A 23,896-nucleotide genomic window follows, 5' to 3' on the forward strand; every position below is an offset into this window, starting at 1 on the left:
TTTAAAATAAGGAAAGCACACAGGATAACAGCTTCCAATTTCACATAAACTGTGTACTGTAGGATAATTGCTAACAGAGCATTGCTGGTCTTGCTTCACACCTTGTTAGCACTGCAATTAGCTTTCTTTACATTTACTGATTGCTGTTTTGCATATTTGACTTAATTCTATCTTGTTTTAAAGCTTATAGGCAGCTGTCTTGTGGATTTGTTATAAATTGTGTCAGTAAGCCCACCGGCGATCATTTCACCACAAGTTTCTTGACAAAGCTGCAACCTGAGAAGTTGGTAGACGCAACAATGTTGGATTTGGTCTTTTTAATTATTTTTGTACATGGATGTACTGCACGGCCCACTGAAAACTTAAGGGACATTGCTATCACAGCAGAGCATCCAACACAAATAAGATCTGAGGCTCTTAGAAGACTGCTGAAAGTTTTTGGAATTGATGACCCCCCACATTCTCTACATCATGTTAAGCAACCACCTCAATATATGATTGATCTTTATAATACCATTGCTGATGCAGATGGTGTTACCAAGGATCCCAATCTTCTAGAGGGAAACACCGTTAGAAGTTTCTTTGACAAAGGTAAGACTTATGATTGCTGTAGATGTTGATTCTTTTTTTTTACCTTTTTTGCTTTCTTTTTTTCAAAGTTACCATTTAGTGTAGTTTTAAGTAAATGTGAATCATTGCTATGTTTTTGTTTAATGTCTTGTTCTTACAAACAAATTTTATGGGCAAAGGAGCCATAACTCCTTTAAACTCCTACATTGTATTAATTTACACTTTGAAATAGAATGTAGTTATAAAGTCAAAATCTCTAATCTCAGTTCACAGTGACCAGTTGTACTTTCTGTTCAACCTTTCGACCGTGACTAAAAATGAGAAAATTCTAACAGCCGAGCTGCATCTTTTCAAACTGAAACCGAAGCCTACAGATTACTCTCATTTCAAAAGGCATCACTTCTGTCAGGTGAGGAGCAGCAATAGCGTAAAATAAAAGTCCAAGCATTGTTTTTTATCTTTGGATACAATAATTAAAACCTCTATCAGACTTTTATTGCTGTCAATGTCTCCAGTGGGATAATTCCTTCTTATTACCTATATGATTGACAGCACAAGAATTGAATGAAAATTTCTCTATTAAGCACACAGACAGCAACAAAAGCTTGTTTCTGCATTTTTTGTTGTGTGACCCCATTAAGATTACTTTCTTACTGAGTAAATGGGAAACCTCTTTCTATCCAAAACCAATAGAAAGGTTCTAGTTTGAGCTTCAAAAAGTGCTTGTAATTATTGCTTTTTAGTCTGACAGTAGTTTTAAAGTGACTCCATTGACTTGTAAAACTGAATTCCTTCCTATAAAAGATGTTTATTACTTACCTTTCCAGTGGGCAATGACTCAAATACACTCTCTCTTAAAAAGATGGGGTATGCCAGATACCTTGTCTCCTACTGCATACTGTAGTTCCTCCTGCCAGCTGCTAAGTCTCTTTAGTACACAGTTACAGTGATGTAGAAGCCAACAGGAGGCACCAAAAAGCAAGCTCCTAAAGAGATAAAGGATATGACTCACTGCTTACCAGGTGAGGTAATGTAATTTTGTTATTTTTTAAAGCTGTCAATAGATGAGAATTTTTCTTTCCATTCAGCCAGTCGATGGATGAAAACAATTTGACAGATTCTCCCATCCACACAAACAAGGTGGATGGAGGAACCCTTCCCGCTGAGACACTGTATTCTGGCAGAGCGAAGTAGCACTGTCAGAATAAACTGATAAGCGGCTGTAGCTGATTGGCTGTAGCCACTAACTGACAAAAGTTATGCAATGTTTTCATTTGACAGATCAAAATTCGGCCTGTTCCTGCTGAAATGTCAACCTATCCATGGCCACCTTTAGTCATTGTTATGCTTAGAGTTCCTCATTTGTTGTCATGGAGTTTAACTAGTGTATTTCTGTTTCCTAGATAAGTGTGCATCTTGTTTTGGATAAAAATAAAATGCACTTGCCACAAGGAAGAAAACTGCTGTCATCAAAACTTGTTCCAATCTATTCTCCTGGATGGGAAGTTTTTTCAATTACACAAGCTGTGAGTATTACATGCTTTTTTTACATTAATGTATAAAATAATGTGTGTGTGTGTATTCACCTTGATATTATACAATTTTTAGCATATGACAGGAGTTTTATGCATGTAACAATTATACCTTTTTATTTGCTACAATCAAGCCATTAAGATGCTGTTCTGCAAACAGGTCCAAACACATTTTTATATTAATAGTGGCATAAAAATTGTGGTTATTTTTACCAAACAGGTTCGCATTTGGAATGATGACAGCAACAATCAGGGCATTCTTGTAACAGTGAGAAGTCTGGGAGGAGGACCAGCTGATGCTAATATCCGCTTTGCCTCAGGAAAAGACCACCATGAAAGTAAACAGCCTATGCTTGTTCTTTTCACTGATGATGAAACAAGAGGAACTGTGTTATTTAGCAACCAGCCAGGTAAAAATATTATAATGATTCTATTGCATTAGTTCATCTGCTTTTTACAAGACTTTTAATTTCATTTATATAAGAAATGCCAAGCAGTCTATATGTTCCATATATGATAAATCACTTATTTTTATTACATTGAAATTGAAAATACAATTAAATGCATATACGCAGACCCTTTATGTAAAACAGTATACTGAAATTGTATTACCCCCCCCCCCCCAAAAAAAACCCCAAAAACAAAATATTATGCAGTTTTCTCTCCTTCCACCACAGTCAGTGTTGATGGAGTAATCCTTCCTGCAGTGCTATTGTGTCCTGCCAGTGGGGAGCCTTCCCTACCAGCAGAACTTAATTGTCACTGCTGGTGGCTATAACATCATATGATCATATCAACAAAATCCGACAGGCTGGTTGTACTGAAGTCAACAGATAGATTGACTTCAATACTACCAGCCTGCCCATAAATGGATCAAATCTTGGCTGGACTCTGCTGAATCAGTCAAGATCCTATCCATCTATGGCTGTAAGCACTTAGGTCAACTGCACACATTCATTCCTCCCTCTCCTCTGTGACAAATGAAGCCAGAAACAATGAGGGTTTGTTCACTTCTGGTTTTGTCTCTTTTTTTACCTGGAAAGTACCAGCCAGGGAGCCAGCCAATCAAACTGATCTGTGTTTGTATGCTGCCTAGGAGGGAAAAAGAGGGATCAGGGGTCTTATAGGCCCCTGAGCATTCAATAAAGATTACCTGTCACTGCCCAAGCTATCACAAAGGATGCTGTTCATCCCTTGTGATAGCATAAGTTTTTAATTTAAAAAATGAAAAAAAGGTTAAAAGAATAACATTAAAAAACTCCTCCATGTTCATGTGCAAATGCAAACTCACACAGAGGTCCCACAAGAATATATAAACAGTAATTGCAACACATATGTGCGGTATCGCCGCAAATATTAGAGTGAGAACAATTATTCTAGCACCAGAGCTCATGTTTAACACTAAACTGGTAAGCTGTAAAGGCTTTAAAGCATTACCCATTGAGATTTTTAGGTACTGTAGTTTGTTGCCAATTCACAGGTGTGCGAAATTTTAAATCTTGACATGTTTGGTATCTATTTACTTACTGAAACATCATCTTTTATATTTTTTCGATTGGGTATTATATTGTATTTGTGTGCACTAAAATGCATTTAAGTGTATTTTTTTCCTTAAAAATTGTGTTTGATAAATGGCTGCGCGAATAGGTTTTACATAAATGAATAACAGCTGACCATTGTAAGCATTCCTTTCAGTATAAAATGGTTTGTTTCAATCCTCTAACTGCTACTTTGTCTGTACAGCTGGGCCTTTTAAAGAAAGTTGAAAAATAACAGACTTACTGGCCAGACCACCAAATGTAAATAAAAAATAAAAAGCCTTTAAAAAAAACAAATGCAGCCACCACATTTAAGAATTGCATATTACATTTTTTATTAGGGTTTAATGCCATTTTAATAGTGTCATTCATGAAATAATTTAAATTGGTGTTCTTTTGTCAATAATATTCTTAAATCATCTTATATCTAGATAACAACCAATTGTCAATACCCAATGAACCTTACGTCTCAGCTTCAAATAGAACCAGGGTGGCTAGAGCTCTACAGGAAGATGGGCATCTGCCTTGCCAGAGACATCCACTCTATGTAGATTTTGAAGAGATTGGGTGGTCAGGATGGATCATCTCTCCAAGAGGATACAACGCTTATCATTGTAAGGGATTATGTCCATTCCCACTGGGAGAAAACATGCGACCCACCAACCATGCAACAGTGCAGTCTATAATTAATGCACTAAAACTAACACAAGGTGTCAACAGTCCATGCTGTGTTCCCGACAAACTTTTCTCTATAAACTTGCTTTACTATGATGATGATGAAAATGTTGTTTTAAAACAATATGATGATATGGTGGCTGGTAGCTGTGGATGCCACTGAAGGGTGAATATATGAAAACAACAGTACATTACAAGCAAATCAGCTGGCTCATACTGGGGTCCTTACCGAACTGGGCAGATTCACAGATATTATCTGATCTTTTTTGATCAGCCTAGTGAACTAATCTGCCCATGCTACTAATCATACATTTTATTTTTAAATGGGTACAGAGAAATTCATGGCTGTTACCCCTGTAATGCACACTGGAAAGGGGATATTTACCCCAACATATTAGGTGATTTACATGTGTGTGAATGTCGTCTTTACACCCTCTGATCTCCAGGTAGTAAACTGGTGTGATTCCTGGAGATTTTTGCATTGTCAGCCAAAATAGCATTATTTATCCAGTAGGATAAACACTAAATCTCATTAACTTGCTTATTCTCTGTCTGTAGGTCAAACAACAAACCCTATGCATGTGGAAAGTGTAGCTAGTGAGGAGTTGTATTTCCATTCCATGAGCTTCATAATAATTTGTATCCAAAAGTGATAGTCGGATATCCAAGCCAGCTGAATAGACAGCATCAGCTGATGTGGGGCATTGCTGGCACAGAAAAACATTTTCAGAAATGAGGAAGTATTTTAAAGCTTGTGTGGGTCATTTTGATAGGTCTGCAATGAGAAGTTGATTACATTGTTGAGTTTTTATTACTGTCATTGATTGATCACTGCAGAAACTATATCTATCTATTTAGAGGTTCTTCTGGCACCCTTACCAGCCTACCCCTTAGAGCATAGTTCTCCCATCTAGGACACACTTTGGATAAACATAGGTCCCTATGCTTGATAACTAGTCCATGGTGATTGCAGGTCACCAAATCAAGGGGCCAGGAAGTGTACTTGTATGGATGAAGCCTTATGATTGCACTTTATTGTGATGACACATATACCATTATATGGACTTGCCAAGGGGAGCTTGGACTGTAAAGTCAGTTTGTTTGAATGAAGTGAATTGGTAAGGGATCCCATGGTCCTCATTGCCAGTTCACGAACATTTTACTATGCCAGGCAGAATGAAAATTCCACAGCCAATCCAAACATTTCTGTTCTTCCTAATTTACTATTCAGGCAAATCATTTAAAATACACCATACTAGGTTAAAATGATAGAAATACTGAGTTAACCAGCAAATTTTAATGTATAATATTGATGTCACATTTTATATTTTTGCATATTTTTTTTAAATAATTTAACAGACTGGAGTATAATGTATATTTTGTAAAGATAATCAGTATAATGTATTCATGTACATTTTTAATTGCCACTGTGTGGCCACAATTATGAAGTGGGATGCTTATGTTTTCATTTATTATGTTTGCAAAATGCTTTGCTTGTATAATATGTACATAAAAAAGTGCTTTATTTAACAATAAATGTGTGTATGTATGTGTGTGTGTGTGTGTGTGTATATTTATATATATATAAACAATATTTTGGTCTCCTTTAGTTATCACTTACTTGGATGTGCATAATTTTTGCAAATTTTTGTAAAACAGAGATCTGTTTTAATGAAGCAAAATGTTAAAAAATAGTGATGTCATTAAGCTTTGTGTTCTGTCTCTTTCCTTCCTTATCCACCCTTGTTTATACCAATATAGCCATAGACCCTTCTCCTCTCTATACCTCTCTTGAGTCCTGGAGCATTCTTGTATTTCATAGATGTATTAGAATCATCTATCAGCCCCTGTTTTTAGTGCTGTACCACAGCTGTCACTGACATCCAATGGGTCCAGCTTTTAACCCTGTTAGGATGCACCCGAGTTCCTGAGTTCAGGTGCCATTTTTTAAAATAATTAGCCGTTATTTCAATTACAAGTGGTTAAATACTATTTTGTATTCCATGCACAATGTAGTATTAGCCATAGGAATTTAACATAAATATTGTAATATCACTAAGCCTAATTTCAGATTTATTATGACTTTAAATGACTTGTTTGGACCAAGCTGGTTTAAATGAACTATTTCCTTTACTAACAGATGTGTTCACTGTGAGGGCTGTATAAACTGTATTTATAGCATCAGCTACATACAGTATAAGTTGTTGTGTTCGGACAGCGGTATGGAGACTTGTCCCATTCCCAGGACAAAACTGAATCAGACTGAACAAATTCTTTGAATTCTTTGAATTCAAAAGAAGGTTTGTTTTAAATGAATACAGGGCTTCCACTGATTGGCTAAGGTGCAGAGGTGAGTGGATGTTGTCATGACTTCCACCTTAGCCAGTCAGAGGAAGCCTTGTATTCATTCATAAAATTCAAAGCTTCCTCTGAACGGCTCAGCAGCGCAAAATTTTGTTCAAGAAATGGGATAGGAAGTTGCTGTACTGCTGCCAAAACGCTGTGCTAATGCTACATACATGCTAATGCTACATACAATTTATGCAGCACTCCCAGCAGGCACATCTGTTAGTAAAAGAAACAGTTTGCTTGGAAGAGCTTGGTCCATAAAAACGAGGGGTGCACCAAAATTTCGGTGGCTGAAACGTTTCAGACGAAAACCCCTATCGGTTATAGGCTGATATGAAAAAAAAAAGCACAGATACAGGTGCCGAAAAAACCCCGCCCCCTCACCGCCACTGATCGCTGCTCAATAGTTCTCAGCCTTACCTGAGAAACCATCGAACGATCCCAGCGCTGGGCATAGAGATTAGTAAAAAAAAGATGGCCTCCACTTATATCTATGCCCTTGAAGGACAAGAGCGGTGTCACTTCCGGTTCCGGACATTTTTTTTTCTCCTGTAAAGCACTAGATCATTGCTTTTTTGGACCTAATGCTTTACATTGTAGAGGAGAGATGTGGGGTCTTATTGACCCCATATCTCTCCATAAAGAGGACCTGTCACTAATTATTTCTATCAGAAGGGATGCATGCATTCCTTGTGATATGAATAAAAGTGATTACAGTTTTTTTTTTTTTTTAAAGGAACAGTGCAAAAATAAATAAATAAATAAATAAGTTTAAAGTGCCCTCGTCCCTCTGTGCTCGCACGTAGTCTTGAACGCATACGTAGGCCACGTCCACATATGTAAACAGTGTTCAACCACACACGTGAGGTATCGCAACGAACATCGGAGCAAGAGCAATAATTCTAGCACTAGACCTCCCCTGTAACGTTACACTGCTAACCTGCAGACATTTTAAAGCATCACCCATGGAGATGCTTAAGTACCGCAGTTTGACGTCATTCCACGAGCGTGCACAATTTTAAAGCGTGACAAGTTGGGTATCTTTTTACTCACCGTAACATCCTCTTTCATATTTTACAAAAAAATTGGGGTATATATTGTTTTTTTTTGTTTGGCAAATCAGTGATCACATGAAGAGTAGTAAGCAAGATGTCACTTCTGCCATCATTGCTTACTACGTGTGAAATCTGTGAATGATCACAGAGCTCACATGGTACAAGGCTATTCACAACAGCGACAAGCTGTTACACAGTATTTCTCAATGGCTGCAAGAATGCAGCCAGAGAAGGAGACAGGATTGCTTTTACAGCCTTTATGGGTGTAAAAGCAATCAGAGTAAGAAAAAAAAAATCTTCATCACCCCCCACAAGTAGTACAGTGTCACTATGGTGACACTGTACTGCTAGGGTGACAGTATGTTAAAAAAATATATATATAATATAAAAAATTTAAAAAAAATTTAGAAAAATTATCATTTTTGGTTATAAACTAATCTGAGTTACTTTTTTTTTACACTAAAAAGATAACTGAGAAAATTTTGGCCAAGATTTATGAAGAAAGATTATTTATTTGCAAAATTTTATAAGAAAAACACATTTTTTCAAAATTTTTGGACTTTTTCATTTATATAGCAAAAAAAAATAAAAATCCCAGTGGTGAATAAATAACACCAAAATCAAGTTTTATCTGTCTCAAAAAAATGCTAAAAAATTGATATGGGTACAGTGTTGCATGACCACGCATTGTCATTCAAAGTGTGATAACAACCGAAAGCTGAAAATTGGCCTGGATAGGAAGGGGGGAAAAGTGTCCGGTTAAGTAAATAGCTCCTAAACAGTGCACCTTAAGAGATATTTACTGCACCTACAGGTAAGCCATATTATGGGCTTACCTGTAGGTATAAATAAAGAATTTGACTTTACTACCACTTTAATTGATGTCAACGAAAAATTAATACTCTAAGAAATTACAGTGATTAACAAATAAACTGAGAAAAACGTCCACTTGTAAAACACCAAATACAAAGAAGATGATTTTCTGTAGGTAAATAAGTTATTCACTTTGAAAAAAAAAGCAAGTGGAGGAAATACCCCATGTTCTACATGGTGGAAAGGAGTCCTGAAGGCTTAGAGGGGGCTTAGGATCCCTATACATCCTAAAAGTTGCATTACTCACCTTCATCTGGTGAGTGCGGTTGATATTGGTTTTTTCACTGGTGATTGGTGGAAGCACTATCTCGTTTTGGACATTTGATTTTTTTCACCATTTGGTTGGGGAGCAAGGACTTTTTTCTTATATATAATTTTGAAATTGGACATTTCTTTGAATTATTATGTTTTGAAGGGTACCTTTATTGATTTTTTCACTTCTAGGTGTTTAAACCATTGATTGAAGTAAGGTGTTGATTTGCGTTGTTTTTTGTTGGTTTTTTTCATATTTTGGTTCAAATTACCTATGCACAGCAGCAATCTATTACCTGGGTGCAAGCTTTAGAGTTACTCCTGTGCACTGGGGTTTTGTGTATACTTACTTAGGTTATTCACTTTGAAAGGCAATTTTCCCTACTGAACTATAAACAATTTGGTATTTCCTGGGAGCTGCTCACCACACAGCAACTCCCTCATGCACACATGAGATACTAACCTTTATATCATTTATCTCTGCTTGAAGTTGTGAAGAACTTATTTACCCGCATATTGCAGACACAATGGGGTTTATTTACTGAAGCTGGAATGTGCAAAATCACGCTCACTGATCCCCCGCTAGCTGTCACAACACCGGAACAGTGGTGTGCTGGCTCCAGTTCGTTCGTAATATGTTACATGTTATACCCTGAATGTGGGTGTAACATGTAACGAAAGGTGAACTTATCCTTTAATCAACTTTAATGTAACAAACAACCAATAGACACAACTTGAGTAATTGGAGGTCTCATGTTTCCTGTCTAGAGCTCCACTCTGCAGCCAGGTACTGTTGCATGCAAGCAGTGATCAGACAGCAGTAAAGGGGTTAATTTTGTTAAAAATTTAAAAGGGGCGCTAAAGGGGCTTTTATTACTCTAATTCAAAGTGTTCTCTTTACAGGAACACTTTGAAATAAACTCTTTTCCCTGTTTGCAGCTCACAGCTCAGTGTGAGCTTCTCAAGGCACAATGATTTCTGCGCTTGGCTTTCGCAGCAATCATTATGCTTGTGAGATCTGAATTTGGCGGTGTGTGTGTGCGCATCAGACCCTGAGGCAGCCAGGCACCCCCATTAACCCCGATTGCTGTGGTACTGGAGTAACATGAAAATGTGTATCTTGTGAAAATATGCATCCCCTGCACCAACTGCGCTTCAGACAAGACAAGCCAAGCACAGAGCTGCTGATCTTCATGCTACACCGTGACAGCCGAGCGGGTTTGCTCCGTACCTGCTGCCAAGCTGCAGCCGAAGAGGTACCTGACGGACCCCAACCCTCCCAAATACCACCCCCCCTCCACTGACAGACCCCCAACCCCCTCTTCATGCTACAGCAGCTGTGAAAATGTATCCTTGTGTATCCCTTCGTGTACGATGACCTGCCTGTGTTGTAGTCCAGCATGTAAGGAGGTAAGTGTTTTCATCAGCTGCAGCTCAGCACTCTGCTATTTTCCCCTGCACAATTCCAGTGCATGAGCAGTTGCTGCAGGGATACATATTTTCACAGCATATGCATCTTCATGCTACACCAGCGATTGGGGGTTAATGGGGGTGCCTGGCTGCCTCAGGGTTGAAGGCACACAGACAACCCCCAAATGTCACCAGTGCAGTACAGCATCATCATATACTGTAACTGGTGTGAGGGTTATCAGGGTCACTGAATGTTGAAAGCACACATTTTTTTATTTTTATCTTTTTTATAACACACCGTGACCAGAGTAATATAGTGTTACCATAGTAACATTGCACTACTCTGGGGAAGTGATCAGAATTTTTTTCACACATTTTGATTGCTTATAGCAATTAATTTCACTGCTATAAACAAGCATTTTACTGAATTAAATCGATTTGTTCAGTTTATTTTGTTGTGATTAGTTGTAATTGGCCACAGCTAATCACATGACACAGATGGGCTGTGATTGGCCCAGTCTGTACCATGTGATCAGTGTGACCAATCACAGCTAGCAACACAATTATATGCAATGGATGACATGAAAGGAAGCCATTCATTGTTTACAATTGTCATATGACCTGCTGTGATTGGTCACAGCAGTCACATGGTACCAGAAACTGGCCGATACACAGATCTGTCATTGGCTGTATCTGATAGACAAAGCCAGTGACAGATCCCACTGCAGCACAGCCCCGCGATCATTGAAGGTCATTTTACTATAGGCCGGACAAGAAAGGGTTAAAGATGATTTACCTGCAAACAAATGTACATTTATTATTTTTTGTTAAAAGACAAACTTATTCTTTAAAAAAAAAAAAAAAGTTGGAGTGGAGGTCACGTTTTCTATCAAGAGTGGAGCGTCAGTCTGCAGCCAGACCCCTCTCTCCAATCTCTCTGCTGTCCCTGCCCACTGCTCAGCACAGGGAGAAGGAAGGTTGTTAACCCTGCAGTCCCTGCTCATGGTTTGTAATCACTGCACAGGCAGTAAGAGAGATGTGAGCTTACTGCTGACATTCCCTTTCACAAGGTGGTGGGGATCTGTTGCAGTTTTCAATATGGAAAAGTGCCATATTCCTTTTGCTACTCAGGTGCAGACCTGTGCTAGTTTCTGTTTCATTCTGAAGTTGACAAAGGTGTCACAGACTGACCTGAAGCATGGCTATCTGCTCTGTTAATGTGACACACGCAAATTCTGACAATTTCCTGCAACAGTTTCCATGTTCCCATTATAATGGGACAGAGGGTTAGTTAATGCCCTGGTGTGTCAAAGCACATGCAAGTCCAGAAAGTCCCTAAATAAAATGACAAAAAAAAATGAACACTTTATTAATCATGTGGTGGTGTGAAAGGGTTTGCTATGCACTGACTGCTGTCAGCACTGGTAAACCCTTACAAGGCAAACAATGACAGACTGCTTCACACCTATTCAGGTGCTGCTTCAGCTTCATTCCAACCCACCCTGAACACAGCAGGGATCCCAGTGGGAATGCCAAAGATATGGAGATAGGAGAGTAAGTTAATGTGATTTTTAAACTATTTGCTCATCTTTAAGTGGACTTAGCATGAGGTATATTTTTATGTTAATACAGACATGTTAATCAATATGCAAGTGTAGCACACTTATTTATCATCCCTCAGAAGGATCACAGTACACTCCCTGGCAATGCCTTCATCTCCTTTTCTATCCAGCGCCATCTTTGTTCAAGCATTATCCAGGTTTAGCGTCTCCTTCTTTAGGTGCTGGATTAGAGAAGGTATGATCATGTAAATGCTGATGCCTGTGTAATTTTTTGTTGACATAATCTCAGCCTAGGCTAAGGACGGTTTCTAATGAGTTTTTTTTCAAAAAAATGTACTATATATTGCATAATAGCAGGAATTTATTCATGCAGACTTGTAAAGTTACTGAAAGAGGCACTTTAAAATTACATTCCACTAGACCAGGGTTAGGCAACCTGCGGCTCTCTAGCTGTTGTGGAACTACATTTCCCATGAGACATTGCAAAATTGACAGTTACACAGAGGCATGATGGAACTTGTAGTCCTGCAACAGCTGGAGAGCTGCAGGTTGCCTACCCCTGCACTAGACATTGTATCCAATTATTTTTGTTCCCCTTAAAGTATAATTTAAGGAAGAACATTTTTTTTTATTCTGGATACAATATAGAGGGATTGGAACACCTGTCAGTTTTTCTTGCAGCCTGTGCCCCCGTTAGGGAGAGTTACCCTATCTGTCCTGTTTACCATTACTATTGAAAGTGAAAGTAAAAGAAAAACACAAATTATGGGTTATCTCCAGAAAAGTAATATAGGGGAAATCTTCGCATTGAGGACACTAATTCTGGTGATCTGGGGGTCCCCAAGGAATTCCCTTAATTTGCAGGGATTTCCTCTCATTTCCTGTTTGGCTATGGGACAGGAAGTGAAGGGAAATCTCTGCAATCGAACACAGACTGTGGCGGGTTATAACCACCCCTTGTTCCATCCAATATGAAAAAACAAAGTTTTGCCTATAGTTCTACTTAAAAAACAAAAAATTCTTTTTTCTAAGGAGCCTGCAGAGCATTGCACCCATGATTAGCAGATCGTGGGTGCAATGCCAGGATCCTGCAGATTCTCAGTCAGCTGTCTGCCTGTAAATTCCATACAGGCAGACAGTTACCGAACTGCAAGATCAATGAATTATGAGAGCGCTCACCAGCGCCTTTGCAGTTCATTGAGCACTACAAGTTGTCTGCCGCAATGGAAGATGGTAGTTGTAGTTTAATCCATTCACAGAATGAATGATGTGGCCATGTGAGCAAAGCCCAAATTGTGACAGCAGGTCTGGGTAGAGGATCCCCAGCCATTGTCACAGGGAGGGGGAAGGGGGAAAAGGTGGGATGCTGAACATGTGGTGCTTACATTTAAAAAGAGATCAAAATATTTACCAAGTACAGTTGCAAGAAAAAGTATGTCAACCCCTTGGGATTACGTGGAGTTTTGCATGATTTGGGCATAAAATGTGCTCTGAACGTCATCTAAGTCACAACAATAGAAGAACACAGTCTGCTGAACATAATACTACACAAACATTAGATGTTGCCATGGTTTAATTGCACATAACATGTAAACATTCACAGTGCAGGGAGGAAAAAGTATGTGAACCTTTGGACTTAATAATTGGTTGACACTCCTTTGGCAGCAATAACCTCAACCAAAAGTTTCCTATAGTTGCAGATCAGACCTGCACAACGATCTGGAGTAATTTTGGACCACTCCTCTTCACAAAACTGTTTCAGTGTAGCAATATTCTTGGGATGTCTGGTGTGAATCGCTCTCTTAACCCTTTGAGGACCGTAAGATTTTGGAAGGCCAAAAGAATCTATTTTTTTGTTCGTACATTTCAGTTGCTGTAACTAAGCCATGTCATGAAATAATTGGCAAAAAGCTAGATCCATTTGTTGTTTGTTGATAAAAATTAATATTTTGACTCAAAAAAAAAAGTTTTAAGTTCTTAATCAGATGATACACGCAATTAAAAACATGGGACAAATACGGTTAACCCTTTGAGGACCAAGGGACGTATTTGTCCCATGTTTTTAATGATGTTTTTGATGATGTTTTTTTTTAATGTGGTCATGCCACAGCATTTCAATTGGGTTGAGGTCAGGACTCTGACTGGGCCACTCCAGAAGGTGTATTCTGTGCTGTTGCAGCCATTGTTTTGTTGAACTACTTGTATGCTTTGGGTCATTGTCCTGTTACATCACCCATCCTCTGCGGAGCTTCAGTTGGCAGACAGATGGTCGTACGTTTTCCTGCAAAATGTCTTGATAAACTCTGGAATTCATTTTCCCATCAATGACAACAATCCGTCCAGGCCCTGAGGCAGCAAAGCAGCCCCAAACCATGATGCTCCCTCCGCCATGTTTTACAGTGGGGATGAGGTTTTGATGTTGGTGTGCTGTGCCTTTTTTTCTCCACACATAGTGTTATGTGTTCTTCCCAAACAACTCAATCTTGGTTTCATCTGTCCACAGTATATTTTGCCAGTAGTGCTGTGGAACATCCAGGTGCTCTTTGGCAAGTCTTTAGCTGACACTCTGGGATTCTTCTTTACCTCATGCAGCATTCTGCGCTGTGCTCTTGCAGTCATTTTTACAGGACGACCACGCCTAGGGAGAGTAGCAACAGTGCTAAACTTTCTCCATTTGTAGACAGTCTGTCTTACCGTGGACACATGAACATCAAGGCTTTTGGAGATACTTTTGTAACCCTTTCCAGCTTCATGCAAGTCAACAATTCTTGATCGTAGGTCTTCTGAGAGCTCTTTTCTGTGAGGCATGGTTCACATCAGACAGTGCTTCTTGAAACCAGTAAACCCAAAATAGGTGTGTGTTTTTTAAGGGCAGGACAGCTGTTAGCAACACATCCAATATCATCACATTGATTGGAGTCAAGGTTGGCTCACTCCTGGCTCCAATTAGCTCTGGGAGAAGTCATTAAGCTAGGGCCTCACATACTTTTTCCTCCCTGCACTGTGAATGTTTACATGTTATGTGCAATTAAACCATGGCAACATCTAATGTTTGTGTAGTATTATGTTCAGCAGACTGTGTTCTTCTATTGTTGTGACTTAGATGACGTTCAGAGCACATTTTATGCCCAATTCATGCAAAACTCCACGTAATCCCAAGGGGTCACATACTTTTTCTTGCAACTGTAATTATAGTTTTAGTTTAACTTCTATAGTTGGGAAGATAATGGTGAGCAGGGGCGGACTGACCATTTGGAAACTCAGGCACTGCCCGAGGGCCCGGGGTCAGTAGGGGGCCCCATGAGATGCCCCTGGTACCTTTTTCATAGGCTTGAGTTTGGGCAAGGACACAGGGGCCCCATGATCCCCTATTGCCCGGGGGCCCCATGAGTTGTCAGTCCATCCCTGCTGGTGAGTTTAATAAAAGACCACATGGAAGAGTTCTTGCTTGAAAAAAATATTTTAAGCAACAGACGGTATGGATTCATGAAAGACCGAAGTTGCCAAAAAAATCTGATTTCTTTGTATGAGGAGTTGAGCAAAACCTTGGACAGAGGGGTGGTTGTGGACGTGGTATACTTGGATTTTACAAAAGCGTTTAACACAGTTCCCCACACACAGCTAATATGTAAGGTAAAGTCTTGGAAAAATCAGTATGTAAATGGATAGAAAATTATTTATACACTGAATGGTCTAGGGTTATTAGTGGTGTACCCCAAGGTTCAGTGTTGGGACCCTTACTTTTTAATATATTTATAAACGATATAGGGTCTGGGATTAACAATACAGTCTCAGTCTTTGTAGATGACGCCAAGCTATACAGTGGAATAACGTCCTTACAGGATGTCTCCAATTTACAAGCCAACCTCAATGCACTGTTTAATTGGGCAACTATGTGGAAAATGAGGTTTAATGTTGATAAATGTAAGGTTCTGTATTTGGGGGCTAAGAATATGCATGCATCATCCATACTAGGGGGTGGGGGGTACAACTGGGGGAATCAATCGTGGAGAAGGATCTGGGAGTTCTGGTAGATCACAAGCTTAATAATGGCATGCAATGCCAAGCTGCGATTTCTAAAGCGAGCAAAATCCTCTCTTGTATTAAAAGAGGTATAGACTCCAGAGAGAGAGATATCATATTACCCCTGTACAAATCATTAGTAAGACCTCATCTGGAATATGCAGTTTAGTTTTGAGCACCAATTCACAAAAAAAAAATATTGGGGAACTGGAGAAAGTACAGAGAAGGGCAACAAAACTGATAAGAGGCATGGAGGAGCTCAGCTATGAGGAAAGATTAAAGGAATTGTGAAGAGGAGATTAAGGGGGGGATAGGATCAACATGTACAGTATAAATACATCAGTGGATCATATAGTGAACTCAGTGTAGAGTTATGCAGGCCATAGATGGGTCGAAAATCGGCCGATTTTTCGGCCGAAAATAAAATCGGCCGATTTTCGGATCGTTAGTGGGCTATGTGGTCGGCCGTTTTTCGGTATTTTGGCAGATTTTTTTTTTGGTAAAGCTGGAAAAAGAATCGGCCGATTTTGCCGATCGGCCGATTTTCGCGGCAATGATGGGCAAATCGGCCGATTTTTTACCGATAAAAAAATCTGCGCGTGAGCAGTGACCTGCAAGAGGAAGACAAAAAGAAGGAAAAGAAGAAGAGGATGAAGAAGAGGATGAAGAAGAAGAAGAAGAGGAAGAAGAAGAGGATGAAGAAGAAGAAGAAGAAGAGGAGGATGATGATGAAGAAGAAGAGGATGAGGATGAAGAAGAAGATGAGGATGAAGATGAAGAAGAAAAAGATGAGGATGATGAAGAAGAGGATGAGGATGAAGAAGAAGAAGAGGATGAGGAAGAAGAAGAAGAAGAGGATGAGGAAGAAGAAGAAGAGGATGAGGATGATGAAGAAGAAGAAGAAGATGAGGATGAAGAAGAAGAAGAGGATGAGGGTGAAGAAGAAGAAGAGGATGAGGGTGAAGAAGAAGAAGAGGATGAGGATGAAGAAGAAGAAGAAGTAGAAGAGGATGAGGGTGAAGAAGAAGAAGTAGAAGAAGAGGATGAGGATGATGAAGAAGAAGATGAGGATGAAGAAGAAGAGGATGAGGATGATGAAGAAGAAGAGGATGAGGATGAAGAAGAAGATGAGGATGAAGAAGAAGAGGATGAGGATGATGAAGAAGAAGAAGAGGATGAGGATGAAGAAGATGAGGATGAAGAAGAAGAGGAGGATGAGGATGATGAAGAAGAAGAGGATGAAGAAGAAGATGAGGACGAAGAAGAAGAAGAAGAAGAAGAGGATGATGAAGAAGAAGAGGATGAGGATGATGAAGAAGAGGAGGATGAAGAAGAAAAGAAGAAGAAGTAGGGTGAAAAATAAGAGGAATTCCAGTCCAGCAAAAAGTGTCCCTGCAGAGAGCTCCGCTATTTCTTTGACAGTTCCTTGACATTTACAGCGGTTGCAACATTGTATCTATTTGTTTCCGAATAAAAACATCTGTATCCTAAATGGAAACAAATAGATACAATGTTGCAACCGCTGTAAATGTCAAGGAACTGTCAAAGAACTGTCAAAGAAATAGCGGAGCTCTCTGCAGGGACACTTTTTGCCGGCTGTAGACGAGATGAAAATCGGCCGATTTTTTCTACCATTGATGGTAACGTCGGCCGCTTGAACGACCGATTTTTCGTTTTTTAAAAGAAAAATCTGCCGTTTTTCTCCCCGTCTATGGCCTGCATTATTCACCCTGAGCTCATCGCAAAGGACAAGGGGGCACTCTTTACATCTGTAATACCATTTCAGTCTGGCAATTTTTGCTGGCTGATAGCTAAAAAGAGTAGGAAATTTGAAAAAGTTTTACTTTTGACTGCTGGTGATTGCTGGTGCTTGTAGTGGTTTTATTTTCTACTTTTTTTAAATCCTTTTTTCTGTCACTTTTTAAATAGAATTTTGTTTTTCTTCCTTTCCTTGTTTTCCTTCAGTCTGCTAATTAAGGGGAGGGGTTCATTTGTCACAGGTGATACAGGTCCTATGTAACTTGCTGTAGAGCTCACTCTGAGCTTGGCTGTATTTTGCTTGCTGGACCTTTGACTAAGTGGACATTTGATATGTGGAGTTAAAAAACTGGAGTGGAAAACAGGAGATTATAACAGGAGTCTACTAACTTGTAAGTGACAACTGATATTTCCTGTTAATATTGTAACTGGGATAATGTGTGCTAGCAGGGTGGAAGGTTTTGTGCAGTGCACAGTGTGCCGCATGTATGCAGCAATGGAGCAACAGCTCCAGGATGGATACCGCTGCGACAGATGTGAGCGGCTTTCCCTTCTGGAAACTCGTGTCAGAGATCTGGAGGAGCAAGTTGCAACCCTGGGCAGAACCGACAACCTTGAAAGGGGTCTTCTGCTCTATGAGCAGGTAGTTAATGGGATTGATGTGGAGGGGCTAATCAGGATTATCAGGTAGGAAGATGGGTTACTGTAATGAGAGGCAGTGGTAGGGGCTCACAGAAAAGGAAGGTCGGCCTTGGGTTTGTGCACCCAAACAGATTTGCCAAGTTGGGTGAAGATGTGGGGGTGGCAAGCTCAGGGGTGGCAGTCCTGGATGTCACTGCTATCCCTAACAGCCGGGAAGGCAGACCATCTGGGAGGGGTGGTGAGGGTAGTGCAGGAAGGCCTAGACAGCTGGTGGTAGTAGGGGATTCTATAATCAGAAGGACTGAATAATTTCTCACCAGGATCGCTTCAACCGAATAGTTTGCTTGCTCCCTGGTGCCAGGGTTCGGCATGTGGTGGACCGGGTTGATAAATTACTTGTAGGGGCTGGGCATGACCCAGCTGTCTTGGAAGGAACTGATGACAGAATACATCGAAGGTGGAGGCTCCTTAAGAATCAATTTAAAGAACTGGGCTGCAAGTTGAAGGGAAAGACCTCCAAGGTGATATTCTCTGAAATATTACCTGTGCCACGCGCAACTCAGGACAGACCGGTAGATTAGAGAACTCAATGCATGGCTGAAGACCTGGTATAAGAGGGAAGGATTTGGGTTTCTAGAGCACAGGGCTGACTTTTCATTGGGGTGCAACCTATATGCTAGAGATGGTTTGCACCTAAATGGAAGGGGGTCTGCTGTGCTAGGTTTATGGGAAGGCTGGAGGAGCATTTAAACTAGGATCGAGGGGGAGGAGTATTTAAACTAGGATCGAGGGGGGAGGGAGAATTAGATTATAAGATTATAATGGGGTAGACAGATTAGACAGGGGTCAGTATTTATTGGCGAGTGGAATGGGGAAAGATGGGGGGAAGGCTATGGCAGATGATAAGAAGGTTCCCATGTTACAAACAACCAGTGGAATTGGTACCATTTGTATGAAAATAAAAAATATGCATAATACGTGTGAACAAGGTGTCAACGAATTAAAGAGTTTGTTCACCAATGTTAAAAGTCTGCCAAGCAAAATAGGTTAGTTGGAAGCTTTGGTGCATGAAGAGGACTATGATTTATATTTCAGTATTTTTATTGAAAAAGTGATATACAAGAACAAGAACATAGAAACATAGCCCACCTACATGGTGAGTTGAGGCGAATAAACAGGTTCATGAATATATAGGCATGTAAGAAGTATCAATCAATGATCTTGTAGATAAGAAAATACAACCCCCATATGGTAGCAAATATTCCATTGGTCAGTAAACATGGGCGGTTTCATATTGCCATTTAACAAAATAAGGAGACCAAAAAAAAAGAAAAAAGATAAATTAACTGACAAGAGTCAAATAAAAAAAAAAGATCAAGAATATAACAGAAGGAAAACAGAAAGAAAAAGAAAGGGGGGGGGGGAAGAAAGAGGAGGAAAAAAGAAGAGAGGGTCAGCCGCAGTTTCATTAAATGATAGCGATATACCTAATCCATGGCTCCCATGTAACCTCAAATTTAGAAGTATTATTGTTAACAATACTTGTAAGTTTATCATTTATCAAAATCCAATTAAGTTTGTGTTTGACCCAATCTAGCGGAATAGATGACTGTCTCCAACATCTAGCTATTGTAATTCGTGTTGCTAACAAAATATAAAGAATTAATTTAACCAATTTCTTGGGAATATCAGTGGGCAACAGATTAAATAGGGCTACTTCCGGTGTTCTGTGAATATTGATTCCCGTTACCGAATAAAGAAAATTAAAAAAAAATTAAACATTCGGATCCAAAATCTATGAACCACCGGACATTTCCACCATATATGGAGCATAGTGCCTTCCTGTCCGCAGTGTCGAAAGCAATTGGGCGAAATGGATGGGTACATTTTAGCAATATGTGTTGGAACTAGATATCAGCGAAGAAGTGTTTTATAATTGGATTCGATAAGAGTAGTATTGATTGAAATTTTAGATAGGGTAATGGCCGTAGTCAGCCAAGTGTCTAAGTCTAGTAAGCTATTCAAATTCCTTTCCCATTGAATCATATAGGATAGCTTGGTAAGTGGATCAACAAGGGACGCATAGATAGTGGATAATCGACCTTTCATCCTCCCAGTAGCCCCATAGGAGATCTCTAGAGGGGTGAGTGTGCAAGGTTATACGAGTAATTTGAGTTTACTAGTAATAAAAGATATAAGTTGATGGTAACGGAACAGTTCACAGGAGGGAATCTGAAAAGTTGTCAAAAAGTACTGGAGTGAACGAGGACGAAGTCCATCTAGGTAATCACTAGAGATGAGCGAATTATTCAAAAATTCGATTCGGCTGATTCGCCGAATTTGCAGGAGAAATTTGATTCGATGCAAATTTATTCACCGCGAATTTAACTTATTTAAAGGGTTTCTAGGCTTCAGAGAGCCTTTATATTAGTGCAGAACACTGTACCTTTAATTTAAATGCCCTTGGAGTCTGCTGGGGAAGAGAAATAATACTGTCAGTCAGTATGACATGCAGATGAGTGCCGTCGATCTTAGAATCACCGCACACTTCACTCATTTGGGCAGTCACGGGGCACGACGAAGAAGAAGAAGAAGAAGAAGAAGAAGAATGAAAAGAAGAATGAAAAGAAGAAGAAGAAGAAGAATGAAAAGAAGAAGAAGAAGAATGAAAAGAAGAATGAAAAGAAGAAGAAGAAGAATGAAAAGAAGAAGAAGAAGAATGAAAAGAAGAATGAGAAGAAGAATGAAAAGAAGAATGAAGAGAAGAATGAAAAGAAGAATGAAAAGAAGAAGAATGAGAAGAAGAATGAGAAGAAGAATGAGAAGAAGAATGAAAAGAAGAATGAAAAGAAGAAGAAGAAGAATGAAAAGAAGAATGAGAAGAAGAGGAAGAAGAATGAGAAGAAGAATGAAAAGAAGAATGAAAAGAGGAATGAGAAGAATGAGAAGAATAAGAAGAAGAAGAATGAAAAGAAGAATGAGAAGAAGAATGAAAAGAAGAATGAAAAGAAGAATGAGAAGAATGAAAAGAAGAATGAGAAGAATGAAAAGAAGAATGAGAAGAATGAAAAGAAAAAGAAGAAGAATGAAAAGAAAAAGAAGAAGAATGAAAAGAAGAAGAAGAAGAATGAAAAGAAGAAAAAGAAGAAGAATGAAAAGAAGAATGAAAAGAAGAAGAAGAAGAATGAAAAAAAGAAGAAGAAGAATGAAAAGAAGAATGAAAAGAAGAAGAAGAAGAATGAAAAGAAGAAGAAGAAGAAGAATGAAAAGAAGAATGAAAAGAAGAAGAAGAAGAATGAAAAGAAGAAGAAGAGGAATGAAAAGAAGACTGAAAAGAAGAAGAAGAAGAATGAAAAGAAGAAGAAGAAGAAGAATGAAAAGAAGAATGAAAAGAAGAAGAAGAATGAAAAGAAGAAGAAGAAGAATGAAAAGAAGAATGAAAAGAAGAAGAATGAAAAGAAGAAGAAGAAGAATGAAAAGAAGAATGAAAAGAAGAAGAAGAAGAAGAATGAAAAGAAGAAGAAGAATGAAAAGAAGAAGTATTCCAGTACAGCAAAAAGTGTATCTGCAGAGAGCTCCGCTATTTCTGACAGTTCTCTGACAGTTCCTTCACATTTACAGCGGTTGAAACATTGTATCTATTTATTTCCGAATAAAAACATCGGTATCCTAAATGGAAACAAATAGATACAATGTTTCAACCGCTGTAAATGAACTGTCAGAACTGTCAGAAATAGCGGAGCTCTCTGCAGGGACACTTTTGCCGGCTGATCGGGAAAAATTTGATTCGTGCACCCGAAGTTTGCTAAAATTCGGATTCGATGCGAATCGAATTTTTCCTGATATTCGAAACGAATTCCACTTTGCCAGGTTCGATTCGCTCATCTCTAGTAATCACCAATGCGCAAAAAACCTTTATTTATCCCCCATTGAAATGCAGATGGTGATAGGCCAGGAATAAATTCAAGGTTACAAAAAACAGGAGCTAATGGTGTATGTAGAGAGCATAGAGGTTTGCGAGCCCGCCATCTATCCCAGACCTTTAAGTAATAGGATAATGTAGGACAAAGGATAGGAGCATGCAACCGACTAGGAAGCCACATGAGAGTGCCAATAGCATAAGGATGACAAAATAAGGCCTCAGAGAACTATGATTTAATTGGTATTGCTGAATCTTGACTTCATTTTTCACATAACTGGGCCATTAATATTCCTGGCTATGATCTCTTTTGGAGAGACAGGGTAAATAGGAAAGGTGGTGGTGTCAATCTCTATGTGAGAAGTGATCTCAGAGCGAGTGTGAAAGAGGACCTAGTTGATGGAGAGTGTGATGAGGCTGAAGTATTATAGGTGAAACTGCACATGTGGGTGCATACTACAAAGGTAATCATTGGAGTTTGTTATAGGCCTCCCAGTGCTAATGAGCAGGTGGAGACTCAGCTCCTTGCACAGATCAAAAGGGCTGCAAGGGCTGGGACAATGATAATAATGGGGGATTTTAACTACCCCCAAAATTGACTGGAGTAATGGTACTGCAGAAACAGTTAAAAGGGCAAACATTTTTAAACCTACTACAGGACAATTTTATGGTACAGTTCATAGAAGCCCCTACTAGGAATGATGCTCTGCTGGACCTGGTAATCTCAAACCATGCAGTGCTTATTACGAATGTCCATATAAAAGAACATCTGGGTAGCAGTGACCATAACATGATTTCATTTATTGTTAGCTGTAAACAGCGAGAACATACAGGAAAAGTAAAAATGCTCAATTTTAAGAGAGCTAATTTTCCAAGGCTGAGAGCTGCTCTCCAAGACTTAGACTGGGAGGGAATATTGGCATCAATGAACACAACACAGAAATGGGAGTTCTTCAAAAAGACTATGTGAACACACTGCAAAATATATTCTGATGAGCAACAAGTTTAAAAGGCTAAAAATCTAACCTATGTGGCTTACGGCCAAAGTTAAAAAAGCTATAGATAATAAGAAAAGAGCTTTTAGTAAATATAAAAATAAAGGAACACTAATATCGTTTAAACATTACAAAGAGGGTCTGTTGAAGGGGGCGGTGCCTGTGCATGGCGGCGTAGGAGAGCATGGTGTAGGTGCTCTCCAATATTCTCCACTTCCAACCTCCCCAAGTGCCCTCTTAGCAGAGGAGGCTGCCCATCCAAAACCTACCTGTGAGAGGGGGGGTCTCGGTGGAGGAATGGTGACCCTGAGAGCAGAGAGCGGGATCGGCTATCAATCTCCCCAAGGCTTGCCAGCGGAGATCCTGGATAGAGCGTTGGTTGCCGTGGAGACGGAGTGACGCGGCGTGACCATGTGGACAGCCGCGAAGGAGTGCTGGGAGGAGGAGAAGCCGGCCGGCGTCTCGAGGGGAGAGAGAGACCTGTTCCCCAGCTTGTTCCTCAGTTTGTTCCCCAGCTTGTTTCCCTGCTCGATTCCTATTAACGTGGGTGTGCAGGATAAAGAAGAGACCCGGAGGAATCCCCCCAAGGAAGGAACGGACTGATCAGGAAGATTGACACCAGCAGCCTGGAGCCACCTCACAGGAAAATTAAGAGAGAGGAGGGTGAGTGAGAGCGGCTTGGGCTAGTGGCATTTTGCACTGTATTGCATAAATGAACATTGTGTGAAGCAGAAAAGGGGATT

At 39.6% G+C, this 23,896-nt stretch overlaps 1 protein-coding gene across 1 annotated transcript; it reads left to right on the forward strand.

The window, feature by feature from the left end:
* Window positions 1–299: 299 nt before the first annotated feature.
* On the forward strand, window positions 300–4,857 carry LOC149448747 (bone morphogenetic protein 2-like). The gene is made up of 5 exons (XM_089694304.1): window positions 300–591; window positions 837–979; window positions 1,974–2,096; window positions 2,323–2,512; window positions 4,072–4,857. The coding sequence occupies exons 1-5, from the start codon at window positions 300–302 to the stop codon at window positions 4,476–4,478; spliced, it is 1,155 nt and encodes a 384-aa protein (XP_089550430.1). The 3' UTR covers window positions 4,479–4,857.
* Window positions 4,858–23,896: the final 19,039 nt, after the last annotated feature.

Source organism: Staurois parvus, unplaced genomic scaffold, assembly GCF_062004578.1.
Source record: "Staurois parvus isolate SC_StPar_1 unplaced genomic scaffold, SC_StPar_1.0 ptg000659l, whole genome shotgun sequence".
Lineage (NCBI taxonomy): Eukaryota > Metazoa > Chordata > Amphibia > Anura > Ranidae > Staurois > Staurois parvus.

What these genes read in the sequence shown, in the direction of transcription:
- LOC149448747 (XM_089694304.1), top strand. Translation starts at nt 300, where the DNA reads ATGTTGGATTTGGTCTTTTTAATTATTTTTGTACATGGATGTACTGCA. An exon ending in AAAGGCATCACTTCTGTCAG is followed by an intron (nt 980 to 1,973) that starts GTGAGGAGCAGC and finishes TCTGTTTCCTAG; the next exon opens with ATAAGTGTGCATCTTGTTTT. An exon ending in TTTTTTCAATTACACAAGCT is followed by an intron (nt 2,097 to 2,322) that starts GTGAGTATTACA and finishes TTTACCAAACAG; the next exon opens with GTTCGCATTTGGAATGATGA.